Here is an 18223-nt window from a genome sequence, read left to right as displayed (position 1 = left end):
GCAGAAGAACAAACCAGAAAGGGTTCAGGACAAGAAACACCAGAGGCAAAACTTCGAGACCCACCTCCTTCAACTGGATTTAACCTAGTAAACCAGTCACCAAGGAATGTATCAATGGACTAACCCACTGATCAAGTTAGTGCCCTGGGGACCCAAGTACTTCTCAACAGTGCCAGTAGCAGGGTACCAAGCCTTCAACACATGGTCCTTTGGGGCCACCTCAGACCCAAACCAGAAACAGACTGCATTTGCCTCTCATTTGTCCCACTGTCCTTGTCTTAACAGCAGACACAACGTCAGGACACCATTGCCATTTCCCGAGTCAATGCCAACCACACCAGTTCTTGTCAGCTGAACTCAGTGCATACGTATTACTGCTCTGGGAGTTACACAGCCAGGAGAATGGCACCTTCGTTCCTCCCCTCTGCAAACAGTGTCATTGTGGAGGGCAGCTCCCCAGAAAGTGGATCCCAGTTGCCTCCAACAGCGCTCCCCAGTGACACTTACTTTTGCAGGCATTACTGTTTCGACCTTCAGCTGGTCTCCATGGCAAGTCATGGTAGAAATCCATGCACAGCTCACAGTTCAAACCTTTGGTGTTGTGCCTGCACATGCAGTGTCCATGAACCTGGGAAGTTACAAACCAGGAGAAACATACAAATGTCCACACTTTTTCCACAGTCAGCAGAAGATATCATCTTTCACACACATCTCTAGCTCCTCAAAGTGAGAGCTTCTTAATGCTTTCTTTCCCCAACTAAGCAAGTTCTACCCATTAAGTTGATCATCCTTGTTTCTGCAATAGTTTATAAGATACAATGGACAGTCAACTGAATATCTACACAAAGAATCCAGATGAGCAAAATTAACAACTTAATTTTTTTTAAAGGACTGCAAGCAACTAAGGAATACTGACTGCAGGAGAAATGTCTTTTTCCCCAGGGAAAAATACATCAATTGGTTATCCAATACCAAATGATCGTCCCTGAAAACACACATACAAGTACAGACTGAGTAGGTTGTACTTAGGTATTCAGAAATATATATATGTTTGTATACAAACACATACATTCTTATATGTAACAACAATTAATGAAAAAGAGGCCATAAATTTAAAAGAGAGCAAGGAGGTATATGGAAGGGTTTGGGAGGAAGGAAAGGGATGAAGAAAATGATGTAGTTATAACATAAAAAAATAAATTTTAAGTAATTATTTAAGAATTAAAATCACACAACAAAAGACACCTAGGGCCTGTGAGATGGCTTAGTAGGTAAAGGCCTTTGCTACTGAGCCTGAATACCTAAATTTGATCCCCAAAATCCAGATGGAAGGAGAAACTGACTCCCTCAAGTTGTGCTGTGACCTCCATATGAACTCAGTGGCACATGTGAGGACACACATACACACACACCAAATAAATGAATGTTAAAATGCAATATATTTTTGAACTAGTTATCTAAGAATAATCTCTTTAAAGCCACTGTAGTAGAAACCTGTAAAAGTGAATGTAGAACTCAACATGCACTGGTCTCCAAGAACCAGCTCTAACTACTTCGAATTTTACACTGTGCCAGGTGATCATTTCCTTTAAAAGGTTTCTGCCTCCCCCTACCTCCTTAAGCACAGCACTTATTTTTCCTTAACTATAATAAAAAACATTTTTTTTCAAAAAAAAAAACCATTGTTTTCAACCATATACCATGCTTTCCTTCAAGTAATAAGATAAAACCATGAGAAACACACACATTAATTTTTCTAAAAGATTCAGGATGCACTACTGTGTGTCACTTTACTCCAAGGTATGCTTAAGACCCTTGCAGCCTATGAAGATAAACGGATCATTTCTACCAAACAAGTAAGCAGGTACACAAGCCCTTCACGGTAACCCTGCTGTCTCCTGCCTGGAGTTGGGGAACAGGACAGACAGGTCCCTCTTCTCTGCACCCGTCTTGACAGAAGTGCAGTAGGTAGAGATTAAACTCCTCTTATTCCCAGGGGTTCTACTGAACTGAAAAGCAGCCAGCCAGCCCACACCACAGGACACTCAGCCTCTGAATAGGCACATTCTGAGGCCATGAGAAGGACTTGAATAAAGTCACAAATTCAAGTCCATCTGGAGTTCTCAGAAAGATGTACTGATTAGAAACATATCCCTCCCTTCAGGCTGTTAAAAAGCTGACTTGTTTTACCAGGAAGACTTCCAGCTGGAGTAAAGGGAAGGCAGGGGTTGTAGAAGGACAGAGTACACAGATCCTTCACCCTTTGGACACAGACTAACAAGTTTTGAAGAGGCAGACAGCAAATAAGCAAAACATCCCTGTCGTCAAGGGAGGCCCAGACACTATGGGAGTGCCGGGGGCAGGCAGAAGTAGGGACTAGGTTTGAAAGCCCACCACTAGTCACTCATTTAGTAATTGCTAACTTTTTGGTTTCCTTTCTCAAGGTTGGCTGAGTCCCTCCCTATGTGGTATTAAACTCCTAAGGGTTCAAAGAATTTTTCTGGAGACCACTTAAGTGGATTAAAGTGCAATACCCCAGCCTAACTGCTGTAGTTTACTGCTCTGTTGTTGTAACCAAAACCAACTTGGGAGAGAAAAAGGGTTTATATGGCTTCCAAGTCACAGTCTATCACTCAGGGGCATCAGGACAGGAAGTCATGCAGAAACCTGGTGGGAGCAATTGAAGCAGAGTCCACAGAGGAATGCTGGTTGGTCCCCGTGGCTCATTCAGCTTGTTTGATTTGGACCACCTGCCAAAAGGTGCCACCACCCATAGTGAGTTGGGCCCTCCCACATCAATTACTGAGCAAGAAATGCCCCCACTTGTCTACAAGTCAGTCTGATGGAGGCAATTCCTCAAGTGAGGCTCCTTCTTTTCAGGGGACTGTGGTCTGTGTCAACTGGACAAAAGCTAACAAGTATATTAACCATTTGGCAAAGACACTGAAACCTCAAATTTCAAACAGTTGATTTATAAACACAATATAAAATTGGCAAGGAAAGGAAGGTTTAAGGAGAGGGCAGAAAACTCCATTTAATCTCTAAGAGGCATCTCTGGTCCTGGGTTACGGTTGCCAGTCTCTCTGGGCTGAGGCCATCTTGTTCTTGCTAGCATAAAGCCTGGAGGCTTGTGGTTTTTAATCTTTCTTAATGGAAATACAATCTGAATGGTTATTTAGACAACTTTTTAATCCCTGGTAACTAAAATACTTCAGCAACAACCTACAGCAATGGATTCCAAAAACTAATTCAGGGTCTATGAAACTAGTAGTTTCTGCACATGTTCTCCTGACCTAAGCAACTCTCCAAGAGAGCAAATCAGCGCTCAACCACCAATGTGACACAAAAACCGAAGTCTGTTTTGAGAAAGTAAAACCCTTAAAAAAATGTGAATAGGCTTAAAGACAAGTTTTGCCTTGCCTTTCAGATCACCTGTACAAGCATCCACAGGACACTTACCATTCCTTCTACTTCCTCATCAACCCCATCCACGGGGGCACATTCACTGGCATGGCCATAGCAGAAGCAGTTCCCACGAACTACCATATCATAAACGGCATAATAGTACTTCTCTCTGATTTCCATTCTAGAGTCCAAAAGGTTATCTCCCAAAGTGTGCAGTTTCACAAACTTTATTCTCAAGTTGGTGATTTTTAATAGATCTACAAAGGTTAACAAGATGAAAGGTCTCATCAGACAATCAAGCATGCTGTGACAATTCTACATTATTTCTCTTTGATGACAGATTGAACAAATGACAGCAGCCTAAGTAAACTTCACTCCTGAATGAACTAGACGATGGTTGTAACCTTACCTTACCCCAGTCAACATAGTGCGTTAGCCTCTGGAAACAGGGAAGGTACCACAGTCTCCTCAGATTACTAAGAATGTCAGTTACAGTCTTGGAGTTCCAGAAGCCACTGCCACTTAATCAAAAATACTGCAATACCTCTAGCTCCCAAAGTCAGTAATTCCTTTCAGGTGGACATGGGTTTATCCTGGGTGCCAATTCTAACTATATCAGGAACAGATATGTGTTTATTTTTTAATGAGAAAACACTATCTGAAAATTCCTGCCACTTAAATCCAAGTTACAAGAACAGATTTAACACTGGAGAAAATTACCTTAATAGGGGAAGAATGTCTCAACCAAGCTTTTCTTAAAATAATATTTTAACAATTTATATGTATATACTGTATTTCTGTCATCCCCTTCCTCCCCAGTACCCACAACTCCCTCACAAATTCATGGCTTCTTTCAACCAAGTTTTGAGCAACGTTGTAGTCTACATTTTTTTGAAAAACATTTTCATATTAATTCAATATAATGACATGAGGACAGATGGGCTTCATTCTAGGTTGCCAGGAAAATTGTTTTTCCTGCACAAACATTTCTTATATATCAATTTGTCTTCTTTTATCTTTTCTCTTTCTTTCTGGGTCTGTAGGCCTAAGCTTATTCCAGAAGCTGGGCTGTCAGTCACATTCTACAGAACTAGTTAGACCAAGGGCCAGTCAATCTGCTACTCAGGTGTTTTTCCTTAATGGCCAAGCTGCACCTACTGAAGTGGACCCTACAAGATCTGGTCAGCCCACTACATTGGATAGTTTCAGAGACCAAATGCAGTTTTAAATAGTTATAACACATGCATAGTTTACAATGAAGACAGAAATGGCTGGGGCTGGAAAGGCAAAGTCCATGCATTAAACTTAGGCTCTTTGTAAAAATCAAATACAAAACAGTCTTGTGCTGAATGGCAGCTGTCAATGGCAACATCTGCACAATGCTCATGCACACAGTGAGCACTATTGACAAGAGGCTGGAAAACAAACATGAAGGGCAGCTGGAACATTTAGAAACCCTTGAACTTCACAGGAGCCCTCAGAAGAGCAAATAGTCCCCCACTCTCCTGCCATGCGGAGTGGCAACAGAGCCTCGGGCTGTCTGCTTTCCAAGATGTACATCACTTTGAAGTGAGTCTTCACGGTCTCAGTGATAAAGAAATTCTGTTCCCTGATTGCTAAGTAAATAAAAGGCACAAACAGCAAACATGGGCACTTCCTAGAAATGGTCCAGATGCCACTGAACAACAAAAGGCAAGAGAACTGAGTTATGAATTTAGTACATTCTTCATGTCACACACACTTCATCTGCAAAGAACAAAGTCTTTTTAGGAACTCCAGAGCTGTTTATCATGACCAGATTTTCAGAACTACAGCAACAGTCTCATGACTTGCTCAGAGACTGCATGGCATGCCATTAAATACTTGTTTTACAGCAGAATGAATGAGTAAACTACAGACCCGAGACAGTCTGGGACACATGTAGAATTAATTTAAGTTGGAAAGCAGACTTTGTATATCTGGATATCTTCTACTCTGTTCTCCCACGTCACAAGCTGGGAAGTTCCATGAGAGCTTGGTTAAATATAGGGCTGTGCAGAGCTGCAAAGACCAGAAAGAACCAGCCCCGTTACCTGACTGATTGCAACCTCATAGCAAGGCAGAACAGGGGAGGTTATCTCCCTCTTTCACTCTGACAGGGGCGGGCTCTAAGTGCAACGTACGCTGCAGCTGCTGGCAATAAAGTTAACATTGCTACCACCCGCAGCTTCAATCAACTTAAAACTTTCTATCTGTCCAGCTTTACACTGGTCACTTATATAGGACTCATTTTATCTCAAACAACCTTCAGGTTGGTATTTCTATTTCCACTCAAAGATAGGAAAGAAAAAGTTTTAAGTATGCTACCAGGTCATGTAGCTACAATATGATAGAATGATATAAAAGCCAATGAGTTTAATTATTGAACATCCTGTTTCCCAAGATCAATCTGTAGTCCTGTAATAACATAAACAATTGTTGAACAGTGGAAAGAGCTCTGAACTATGAACTGTATCATAGAAGCTCAAGACCCACCTGCCATTTCACTGCCCCATCACCTTGTGCATGTTTATCTAATTTTGCACTCAGGTCATTCATCCATCAAAAGGCTACACAAGCCTCACCTTACTACATACACTGGTCATGACTGGCATTTCTGATATTTCTTAGTATTCTTGCTTCCCATTGTTTGTGGATAAGAGCCCTTGCCAAGAGTTTTAGCAGAGCACAGGCCACATAGCCAGAGATATTCCCAGTATCTTCTGTGCTCTAGCTACAAGACTAATTATAGCAATGAACAGAAGTGACATGCATAACCTCCATGTCTTATCTTCAATTCTTAACTTCTAGAATGAGGACACAGTGATAGTGTTCTAACTCTGCTGGTGTGAATAATCCTAGGAAGAGAGATAATCTTATAGCTACAGTTACCAGATTTAGCAAATAATAAAGGATGCTCAGCCTTTGATTGATTGCTGATGTGTCCCTTTCAAAAATGTCACTTGTGTGCCACAAGCCCTGACTTTGGTTGGTATAACAGACTCAGCTGGCTTTTGAACACTACACACTATTCTGTGGAGGCCGTTTTGGCAATATCATTCGAATTGATGATAAACCCTCATTTTTAGTTTAAGTACATCCCCAATAGCAAATGATACAAAATTATAATAACCATTTATATTAGATGGGACACATTTGTACCACCTACAAATGTTACTTGTGATCTCAAATAGAGCATGTTATTTATCTGTCACTTAAATTTAACTGGGTGTCATCTTGCATTAGTAAGACTAATTGTGGCAACTGAGCTTTGTTTTCTTTGAGAATCCCTCCAGTGCTGGAGAGATGGCTTTGTGGTTACAAACACTGGTTACTCTTCCAGAGGACTTGGTTTTGATTTCCAGCATACATGGTTGGCTCACAACTATCTGTAACTCCACTTTCAGGGGAACTGACTCCCTCTTCTGGCCTCCTAGAGCACCAGGAATGTGCACATACATAAGGTAAAACACCTATACACTTAAAATTAAAACTGAAACCCCCCATGCTAGTTTCATATAAGCAAAAGAAACATCCATTTTATTTGAGCAACTGTATTTGGGGGATGTTTTACTACAGCAGCTTAATCTGTACTCTAACTAATATACTAAGCAACAAAAAAAAAAATAAGGTGGCATGGTCAGTATAATTGTTGGAGTTATCATATGTTGCTAGAATAATCAAAATGTATTCACTATCAGTGAAGACTGATTACTGTTAATTTGAGGAGCTTCTGAAGACTACAAAGAAGGAAGAAAATGTAGGTGGATTTAGGATTGAGTATCAAGACACTGGTAGCAGGGCTCTGTGTAGGAGGATACTTGTTCTATGAGGACTGTTTCCCACCTAAGCATTTATCTGAAAACAAGCTTACTCTGTATCCTTGGGCTATAAGGATCTTCTATTTTGAAAGCAGGATCTAAAGCACGAAATATCACCTAAAAATAGATAAGAGGGTTAGTACTTTGGGAATGATAAAAAAAAAAAAGTAGACTAGCAAGTAGAACAAAGAGGCACACAAACCTCTCCTTCTGTTGAGGGCTCAATATCAGAATATCGAGAGTCACAAATGATGTCATCCACTTTCTTCATGGGTCCAGTTAAAATGCCTGGGAATGAGCTCTCACAGTCATAGGCGAAGTATCTGTACACACCCCAAGTCTTCCCAAAGTCAGAAGAACGCTCGATCAGCATGGCAGCTGGACGGAATGTCTGAAAGCAGGAGAAAAGTCATTTGATGTTATTGATTGCTGATGTGTCCTTTTCAAAAATGTCACTCGTTGTGTGCCACAAGCCCTGACTTTGGTTGGTATAACAGACTCAGCTGGCTTTTGAACACTACACACTATTCTGTGGAGGCTGTTTTGGCCAGGAAATACTTCTCCCATCCTAGCAGATCAACAAGATGTTTCTCTTTGGAAGCTGATTATAAACAGGTCTTTGTAGCTAACACATTTTAGTATATTTAGCCACTGTTCCCATTATAGAACTGAATTTGAATGCCTACTCTTTCACTTCTTCATTTAATCATAGATGAATTGAATACCATCATATGCTGCAAACAGTCTAATAAGGAATATATATGAGCATAAAAATCATAGCACAATATGTCAAACACATGAAATGTGAGAAAACAAGCAGAATTATTCACAACAGCCAGAGTGGCAACAGCCCCAACTGCCTATAAAACTGGTAAAGGAAGAACAAAATGTGGTAATACAATAGAATATAATTCAGTTGCAAAAGGAGGGGACGCCATACTTGCTGTAACATAGATGGACCTTGAAGGCACTGTACTAAGTGAAATAATCCATGTAAAATTTCAAATATTATGATTCCATTTATGTGAAATACCTAGGAGACAGAAAGGGGTTACAAGGACGAGGAGTTGGGCAGTGAGAGGTTACTGCTTAGTGACTAGTCAGAGTTCCTATCTGGGGTTAAGACAAGGTCCTGGAAACTGACAGCAGTCATAGATGTATGATATCTTGAATATGTCTAACATCATTGAGTTCTGTATGTAAAAATGGGGAATTTTGTTATTCATATTTTACCACAAAAGTAAGTATTTTTTAAAAGATTTATTTATTTATTATGTATAGAGTGTTCTGCCTACATGTACACCTGCACAACAGAAGAGGGCACCAGATCTCATTACGAATGGTTGTGAGGCCATCATGTGGTTGCTGGGAATTGAATTCAGGACTTTTGGAAGAGCAGCCAGTGCTCTTAACCTCTGAGCCATCTCTCCAGCCTCCAAAAGTAAATATTTTTGAAGAAAAAAATACTAGAGAATGTTTCACAGAGAAGATGACAAGAAGCAGAGAAACCAAAGAAAGCAAAAAGCTTTTAACTCCAACTCTTAAAACATGGACAGAGATATGTGAAGTTGACTGTTCTGTGAAATTAGTGACAGTACAATGTACTGAATTACACTTGGTCAATTAAACTGTAGTGAAAAAGAAGATAGAAAAGAAGCACAAGGCCCCAAAGCATGGGTGGCTGTGTTGAAAATGACATGAATGAGTCACTAACGCTCCCTTGGGGCAGTAATACCTAGACATGGTGCTCAGCTTTGCAACACGGATTTAGAAGTCACTGCACTCACTTAATACTTGAATCTCTCCAACAAAGCAAATGGTAAGGGGAGGGGAGGCCAGCGCTCTAGGGAAGCGCCTGAGGGGCTGAACACAGGAGAACTGGTGCCAGCGTCAGCTCCAACTGTGCGCTCACGGGTGCCCCTCTCCTCACCAACCAGCGGCGAAGCAGAAAAGTGAAAAGCAGGGTGTCAGAAGAACAGGAAAAAAGATCAAAACTTAGAACAGGCTGAAGATTTCAGAAGGGTGTGAGGAAAAACACCACGTGGAAATAAGAGAGAAAACAGATAGAACCCCCAAAATAGGCACGGGCAGATGCTTCACACCCATGAGCATGCTGTGTGCATGGGCAGATGCTTCACACCCATGAGCTTGCTGTGTGCACTGGTAGCTGCCTCACACCGATGAGCATGCTGTGTGAATTTTAGAAAGGGCAAGTCACATTACCATGGAAAAAAATCAAAGGAAAAATCAGCCAACTTAGGAAACAGAACTTAAATAAAGATGAATTTCTGAATTTAAATTGTCCCTTGGGCAAAAAAAGAGTAAAGTAAAATAAGTAAAAGTAAGTAAAATAAGATCATCATGTGGCAGAATCCTTTTCAGAGTGCAAATCTTGGAAATTAACAAAAATCCACTAACCTACCTTCTAACTTCCTTAATAATTCTGATGGACAGATAAATTCATTTTCCACCTATCTAGGCGTAGAAGAAAACAATCCTTTATCAAACTAAAGAGAACGGTAGACTAAGAACTTTTATGAAGGGAGTGAGAAGCACCTTTGCCTGTATGAACCTGTACGATGCAGGCACAGCCAATCCCCCTAGGCCAGGCTGGGAAGATGCTTGGGCTTGGGATGGGTATACCTGGTCTGATGTCTCAGTATCAAAAGGCAGCAGAGAAGAAACACACAGAGGCCAGTCCTGGCTGTGTGTGCTTCCTTCTTTCTCACTTCTGGAAACTTAAATCCCAAGGGCCATTGACCAGTCATCCAATTTCCTGTGGAGTTATAAAGCTGCAGGAACCGGAACAGCACACTTCACTAAAGGTCGGAAGCCTTCCCCCTACTCTGCTTAGTCATCAAGCTTCTCAGGCCCCTTATTGCTGCACAGGGACTGCTGAATGCATAATAAACAGAAAGGCCTGGAAACATCTGCGTGTAACAAAAACACTGGGCATACACACGTGAAAGAGTTTTTCTAATCTAAGAAAACCCAATTCACCTAGCAACCAGCAATCCCCAAGCCAGCCCAGTGGAGAATAAACATAAGTTCTTCACCTTTGTCCTGCTTCCTCTTCTCTCCATTAAGTGCTTTTAAGAACCTGCATCTTCCTAAGGACTTGAACTCTTAAGCTATTTTGGACACAACCCTTTCCTTCCCCTGTCCTGCCCCAATCTTTCTCCACTTCAAGACCAACCTTTGATTCTATGGCATCCAAGTGACAGTCTCAGGAAGCAGAGACTCCTCCTCTCTACAGTAGTTCTCAAAGCATCAGGGGCAAAGGGTGGCAATGTGTGGAAGCAAGTGAATTAAAAAAGTGTCCAAGAACAGGTGAGCTTCTGAAATTTGGAATTTAAAATGCTCTATAATCCAAAACTTTTTTTTTTTTCAAAACATAGGGTCTTGCTATTAGCCAAGCTAGCCTGGCACTTTCTATATAGATTAGGCTAGCCTTGAACCCACAGAGACCTAACTGCTAGAGTGCTGGGCTTGTGCCACCATGCCTCGTTTCCTTGGCGAGCTTTTTCTGTAACCTACTGAAAAGGCTCCCTACTTCCTGTAAAGTTTACATTCCTCAGCAAAGAGTCAAGGTCCTTCTGACTTATACCTACCTGTTTCTCGACTCTTATTTCCCTCACTACCCTGAGCTTGAAGCATGTGGATGCAGCACATAATGATCATACCAAAGGTACACTGCTCTCAGATTCATCCACAAAGAACAGTTTTCCTCTATCTCTTTCCTCTGAAATCCTTCTCATCCCTGAAGTTTTTTCCTTATGCCAGGCTGTTGGGTAATAATTTCCTCCAAGATTAAAACATTCCATCCTGCAGGAAGCTCTTTAAGCTGGAAGGTAAACAAGTCAAAATAGCTTTAGGAAGTCCCTGAAACTGACCAGATTCTTTAGGCCCCAATAAAAGCTAAGAGTCCTCTTAGAAAGAGGACGCCAAGCTGCAAAGAAAACTCTCAGACAAGACCAGGCACTAGCCAAGCAGAAATCAGGGGAGTTGCTTAGAAGAGGTTTGGACCAACTGGGGCACCGAGAAAGGACACTCTCCAGCGGGCTAAACTGCCTGCAGGCTGTGCGGTGCGCTCCAGGTTTCCCAGCTTTTGTGAGTTATCACCCAGGCTGGAGTCCTTGGTGATACAGCTGTCTGTGAATCATTTCTGCTCCTAAGTAACCTCTCACCCATATTCCTGTAACTAACTTCAATTAAACTCACTGGTTCACCAAGTTGGACTTTGGTGGTATCCGAACTTTGGTCTGTCATGGATTCCCTATCTGAGGCAGGGGGAGGGGGGAAGGAGACAAGCGTGTTTTGTCTCCCCAGGAAAAGTTTTATCACAACACAAGCTAACATTTACAAAAGGTGCCAGGTCAGGAAGATTTCCTCTGTTCCCAGAGCACAGGGACATGCCACACAACCTTTTGATACAGACATTTTCCTTCCCATTTTACAGTGAGGAAGCCAAAGTTCCAGCCATGTGTGCAAGGAAGGAGAACACAAATTACCCTAAGTCTGCCCTACCCCAGGGGTTCTGCTTTCTCACAGAAGCTTGGAGCCTGAAGGATGAACCTTTTCCCTTACACTGAAGTTGATATCATGTCTCACTGCCTCCTCAGCCTAACCTTTATAGCACCTTGAATTCAATCACACAATATGCACTCAAAGACTCTGGATGTAAAAGAACTCAGAACCATCCATGTATGTGAAGCAGATGCTTTCTCCAAAGACAGGGTCACAGATATCAATAAAGAGGATTATGAATATTTCAAAGAGTCATATAACATCAAGATGACATCCTCATGTGAGGCTGAGCTTGAACTGAAGCACTAAGGTTGAGTGTAGTCAATGAAAGGATTAGGTTGGTGGCAAGGAGTCCCTGACAAGTTAGTTATCCAACCACTTTCAGTACTAGGTGTCACTATTAACCTTCCTGCCCCTGCAGTTGTCACAGTGGTTAATTTGGGGGACAGTAAGGGAGTGAGGTGCACAGACTGGGAACCAAGGAGCTTGACACCCTCTATTCATGTTCTGACTCCCACGCCTGCCCTTGCTCCTTGGCCTCTCGGGCTTGATTATCAGACAAAAGTGAGACTTCTGTGGCTCCTTGCCAATAAGGTAAAGTGATCCCCAGCCCCTTTTCCTAACCCAAGAGGATGCCAATAAGGCCCCCAATTCCACCTGAACTCTATACAAAAGTGATTTTAATCTGGGGAGCAGTAAGTTAATTATGAGTTTCGTGTGTGCCAACATGTACTTTAAGCCATGTGAAGTCTGTCATTTCCAGGCAGCTGCTTAAGAAACAAAGGCACTTTGTACAGAGACACTCCCTAGTCCTAGAGTCATTTTACATCTTGAAAAGAAAAATGGAGAGGAAAAAAAACCTGCATTTAAGAAGGCATTCATGTTTCTTTAGGAACTGAAAAACTCTTCCCACAATTTTTACAGAATTGTGGAACCTAAGATAGCACACTTCCTTTGGAGTTCCAAATTCAGCATTTAAAATATAAACATGAAGGATCAGAGATATACTCTGCAAATGCTTTATTGTGATTTGGGAGGGGGCCTAACACTGTCTTTCTCTATGGGAGAAATAAAAAGATCTCTAATTAAAGGTTTATAGATGAATTACCTTGGGATAGCGATTCTTCTTACTGACATGAAAATAGTATATGGGAGGGCAGTGATCCATGTCCTTGTTTGAAAGTTCCTCAATTAGCCCAATATACGACAACATTAACATTTAAGTTCTCATTTATGCCAACTCACAATGAACATTGTTTTTTCTGAATGTGGAAATCACAGTGCTCTTGAGCCTGATTGTGAGAAAGGGAGATTCCTTACCTTGAAAGTCATTATGAGATGAGTGAAATGGAATTCTGCTTCCAAATCCAGTTGGATAGTTACATTCTCCACGCCTGTATTAAAACAATAAAGGAGATGGTGAGACCAATGGGAAAAGTCTGTGAACAGCTGACTCTCCTTCTAAATTGCCTTTAAGCTCCTCATACAAACTCCCTCTTGTGTCTTGAAGCTAGAGCTGAAGCTATTAATGGAGGTTCTTTGTACTTATTTTAGAGGTGAAGCACAAGTCGGAATGACTCTTTAGTTTTCCATATGTCATTCCAGAGTTCAGTTCACTGGATTTGCGCACTGCCACAAGACATCTGGCAGAAGGCCTCTCAATGCTGTTTGCTTAGGAAGCCATAACCACTGCCCCAACCCTAGAAGCCAAATGGGGGAAGGGAGCACATGTCTAGTGCACAGTGGGGGGTTGGTTTGAAGAAACACAGAAGAAACACAAATATCCCCCCCCACACACACACACCCCAAGTGACAGGAAAGAATGCAGGCAAGTATCACATGTGTTAGTACTTGCCAACTCAGGGAAACTCATTCTTGATGGTAGTAACCTTTGGTTACACATCTACACCCAAAAAACAATTTTCTTTACCAAGGAGGCAAAGAACAGGTCAGATAAAGAAACCTGTCCCTGAACAAAACTTCTTCCTTTTCAGGGGAAAAGCCTAAACAAACAAGCCCCTGCACAGTGCATGGTGCCCTGAGGGCAAGAGACCCACTTGAACACACTGAAAAAGCCACTGGAATTCCAGGGATAAGAAGCACCTCCCCCAAGGCCCTAAGGTCCTCTAAGATGTTCCCTGGGTTAAGAGGACTGTTCTGTTGTCCCAGTAAGAAGATGCCTCTAGGGTCCATCTTCCCAAGCAAAGAAGTCTTGAGTGAAGGAAGACAGGAATGTGTCAGAATGAATCATGTTACAGCTGGTATATTTTCAGGAAGTCAGTGAGACCTTTTGAAATAAACTCGCCTGCTGGAAAAAGGCCAAGTCGACCGAGGGGGAAAAGTGGTCACTGGAACGGATGTGAGTTAGTTGGAATGTTAAAGAAAAACACCATAACCATAGCCATGAGCCTTATCTAATTTACTAAAAAGAACCATCTTACAAAACTACTCTAGGCATTTCTTTTTGAGCTAAGCAACTATACATTTCTGCGCTTCCAGACTTTTGAAATAATGTAAAGTACAAAGCAAAACTAGCACCATTCCTATAACAAAGGGACTCTCTCAGCAATGTGTCCCTAAAGCACATTCCATTTAGAGTCACAGCCTGATAAAGCCGGATGGTTGCTCTTTTTCCTCTTAATATGGGAAGAAAAAAAAAAATCTGCAGAGAAGAGAACATGATTATTTTATGGTGTATCTGATTTGTTAGATTTGAGAACAGATCCTGTGACGAATGAGAAAAAAACTGTCATTCCTGGCTGACTGCTGAGCACTGAGACTCAACCTCACCCTCTAACCACCCAGCACCCGCAGGACACACAGAGAAGAGATAAAGTCACAATCACAGAGAGTCTTCAATTGTGAACTATCAGACAACAGAGTTGACAAGGTACAGGGACAATTGGTGACTTTCTGGTCGCTGAGCCTTATCTGTTTAATCTCATCTACCCTCTGTGACAGAGCTCAGACCCCACTGTTTGCAAAATCTTTCTGGCATTTGGGATCTTTTGTTCCCCTCAAAGCTATTGAAATGAATGAACTCCTGACATTAAGAAAAACCTTTAATCACATTAAAAACTATTTTATCATTTCTTAACTAAAATGGGGCCATGCTTCTCTCAATATCCAGGAAGCTTTTTATTTCCACTTCACTGTAGGTCAGGAAGAGCTCCCAGACCCTGCTCATAAAAAGTTTATGCTGTTTCTGTAGTCCTCTGGGACTCAGATTGATAGAATCTTTTTTCACACCGGACTACCAACAATTATATACCCTTGTAAAAACAACTCATTCTAAAAAGTTAATCTACATGCTTTCTGAGGGCTCACCTTTCTCTCTCAAGCAAGTTTGTAACCAATAGGATTCTCAAGACTGACCAATGAACAAGCAACCTTTCCTAGAAACCAAGTCTGTTTAGAAAACCTGCAATTCATAGCCAGTTACAGAAAGTTATAAAGGAATTCTTCATAACAGAGGGATAAATGACAAGCGCCTGCAGACACCTAAGAGCTCCTGAGATACAGGAATGAGGAGATCTAGTTGTTTCCAGGCTGTTTATGACCAAGCTTAGGTTCACTTCTGCAAGGACTTCTTCCATAATTAAAAAAAAACAAAAAAAGATTTAATGAACTAAAGCATGCACGGCAGCAGCATATACTTGTAATCCCAGTAACTTGAAAAGACTGAGGTAGGAGGGTTTCGAGTTTGAAGCTACAAGTTTGAAGGAACAAGTTGTTCCAAAAAAAAAAAAAAAATGTATTTAAGATCTAATGTCACATGGCTAACTAACCAATACAACAATTCTTCCTGTATTCCCTAAATTTCACACAGCTTTGGTTTTATTGCAACATTAACATATTTGATTGCTTGATTAAGCTAAATGACAAAAAAAAGGGGCTGAATTCCCATCACTACTAACAAAGAGGCATGTGGATAAAACTATACAATCACATCACAGTGCTTATTTTATGGGATGATCATTTGTTTCATGAGTCTTCTGTAGCTAGAAGGTTGAAGAGGGGCTACGCGTTTGCCTTTTCTTGGGGGCTGGTAACAGAAACTGCTGCGATGTTCTGTGGAAGGGCCTGAGTGTGCAGTCTTCCCATGCTCTCTCCTGACTCCCCTCAGCACACACCCACTCCCTCAGGGTGAGGCCTATGAACACACATCAAACACTACTTCCTGACGGGACACAAACTTCAGGAAGGAGGGTCAGATTTGACCAAGAAAGTTGAGTGCTCCAGACAGTGTTCTGCCAGGGGCTCTAATCACAGAATGAAGAATCCAATCAGTCACAAATACCCATGTGATCATGTCTTCCTAGATAACAGTCAGTCACACTCCATGGAACTTGTTCCCACACCAATCACATACCATTTTCAGATTGCCACCAAATCTTAAGGCGGTTTGGAGCAAATGTAGTGACCACATTTTCAATGAGATGGCTGTCAGGATTGAGGGCCTCATCATAAGGGTCTTGGGAATCACATATGAAGCATTTCTTGTCCTCCTACAAACATAACAGTTTTGTGAGTCTATGAAACAATTACAGTGAAAAAAAAATCATTAAGGCTACAATACAAAAAACAAATGACTACCTTCAAGAAAAGTGAATGTGGAAAAATTATGTGATCTATGTCATATTTTTCACTTTTAAACTTATTGAATTGTCTAAAATGCTCTGGAAAATTATCTCCTCCTTTCTTGCAAACTTAAGATCAAGAGTAAAATAGGGCATTGTTTCCATAAGCTACTAATTTAATCAAATTTAAATTTCTAGGTTTAAATCTTAATCTCAGTAAATAGCTTACTGAGAAGTAAAATGCAGAAGAGGTATTAGAAAGTTTTTGCTGACATGATGCAAACTAAAAATTAAGGGGAAGGGAACAAAAAACAATTCAGTTCGCCCCATTTTCTAAAGCATACATGAAGAGACCATATATGAGGCAAAAGAATGGAGTCCTTGGGTGCCAAATTCTTAGTTTCTACTTCATTCAAGGTTGGGGGTGTGAGCAGGCTAACCTGAAAGCTGCTCAGAGTATGGGAAGGAGGGCTGGGGAGGAGGGCTGGGGAGGAGGGTTGGGGAGGAGGGTTGGGGAGGAGGCCTGGGGAGGAAGACCTGTGCTGGGATCAACATAAACAGGGAGCATTTCTGAGTATCTAAATAAACACAAACTAGAATGATGACAGACTTTGGTTTCCATAGAAGCACATTAATTTCTCAGTTTTTTTCCTGAACGGCAGCCACAGCAACTCTGGCATCAGATCTCTACTTTTTACAGTGGACCATAAACAAAAGAGTTTAGGGGTTCCTTTCCCATATGGAGCTTGGTTCTAGGCCTTTATTTTCTGGAATACAGATTATTTTTACATCTAAAAGTGATGTTAAGGCTGAAATATCTACAGACAAATATATATCTTATAAACAGAATCTGGTCAAGGGTGATATAAAGCCAATATAGACTTTATTTTTGCAATTGTATTTATTTAATGAATTTCCTGCCAAAAATTATTTGAAGATGGGCAGTGGGGGGAAGGAACCCTGGAACAATCAGGGCAGGGATGCAAAGGGATCAGCAACTATAGTTCCCTGCTTTCATTTTATATCCACTCATTTCAGAAAGAGAGAAGACCTTGAGATCTGTGATAAGCACTCTATAGCTAATCATATAAACCAGAGTCTGGCTGTACTTGCTTTTAAGTGAAGTTTTCATTGTGGGCAAAGCTGATTTTAGAATCTGTGATTCATTGACAAAGTGCCCTGACCTCTGAAGTAAATGTCAGCAAGACAGTTTAGGTGAAATGCTAATATTAGAAAAGGTAACTTTAATTGCCTTCATTAACTTGTAGTCAAGGAAACTAGTACTGAAGAACAATTACCAGAACTTAAAAAAAAAGTTTAATTATAGCTTCTCTACTAATCAGGAGGAAGCAGTCTAGACAGCTCTGTATAAACCTGGAAGCAAATGAGTGGAATCTACTTTGCCACATTGTGATTCCATTTTACTACATGTGCTAAGCAAATCCCAGATCACTGTCCTGATGAACCACAGTCACTCACAAGCCTGGGTGGACTGAGAGGGTCCTGCATGTGAGAATAACACCTGTTATTATTAGAAGCCCCATTGCACTTACAACCTCTTTTTGTTTTTCCCAGGGGGTGGGGGTTGGGGTAAGACTGAGCAAAAAGATTGTGCTTCTAGATATTATATGGTGTGCTTTCCTTTATATTAGCTCTTATATTAAGTATGGCTTCTGAAATCTAAAACCTGAGTCCACATTTAGAAGCAGGCTCCACCCAGAAATTTCATTTGGTCTTCCACCATCACGATGCCATGACAACCAGGGCATTTTTCAATAAGGAAGTGTGTCTGATTCTGAGTGAATCACCTCACAAGGCTTCAGTGCTTGGAAGGAAAGTCCTTATACTCAAGTGAAAGATGGAAAATCCAAC

At 41.2% G+C, this 18223-nt stretch overlaps 1 protein-coding gene across 2 annotated transcripts in view; it reads right to left on the bottom strand.

The window, feature by feature from the left end:
• Lamb1 (laminin subunit beta 1) overlaps positions 1 to 18223 on the bottom strand; it is a 68296-nt gene that overhangs the window by 47889 nt on the left and 2184 nt on the right. For both annotated transcript variants that reach the window (XM_028891755.2, XM_028891754.2), the window contains exons 4-9: positions 16144 to 16279; positions 13092 to 13165; positions 7447 to 7635; positions 7298 to 7361; positions 3460 to 3662; positions 508 to 628 (exon numbers count right to left, since the gene is read on the bottom strand). In XM_028891755.2, coding sequence (XP_028747588.1) covers positions 508 to 628; positions 3460 to 3662; positions 7298 to 7361; positions 7447 to 7635; positions 13092 to 13165; positions 16144 to 16279 — 787 coding nt within the window. The remainder of the gene's footprint in view (positions 1 to 507; positions 629 to 3459; positions 3663 to 7297; positions 7362 to 7446; positions 7636 to 13091; positions 13166 to 16143; positions 16280 to 18223) is intronic.

The sequence above is a fragment of the Peromyscus leucopus genome, chromosome 14, assembly GCF_004664715.2.
Source record: "Peromyscus leucopus breed LL Stock chromosome 14, UCI_PerLeu_2.1, whole genome shotgun sequence".
Taxonomy (NCBI): Eukaryota; Metazoa; Chordata; class Mammalia; order Rodentia; family Cricetidae; genus Peromyscus; species Peromyscus leucopus.
This window is presented reverse-complemented; position numbering and strand designations above follow the sequence as displayed.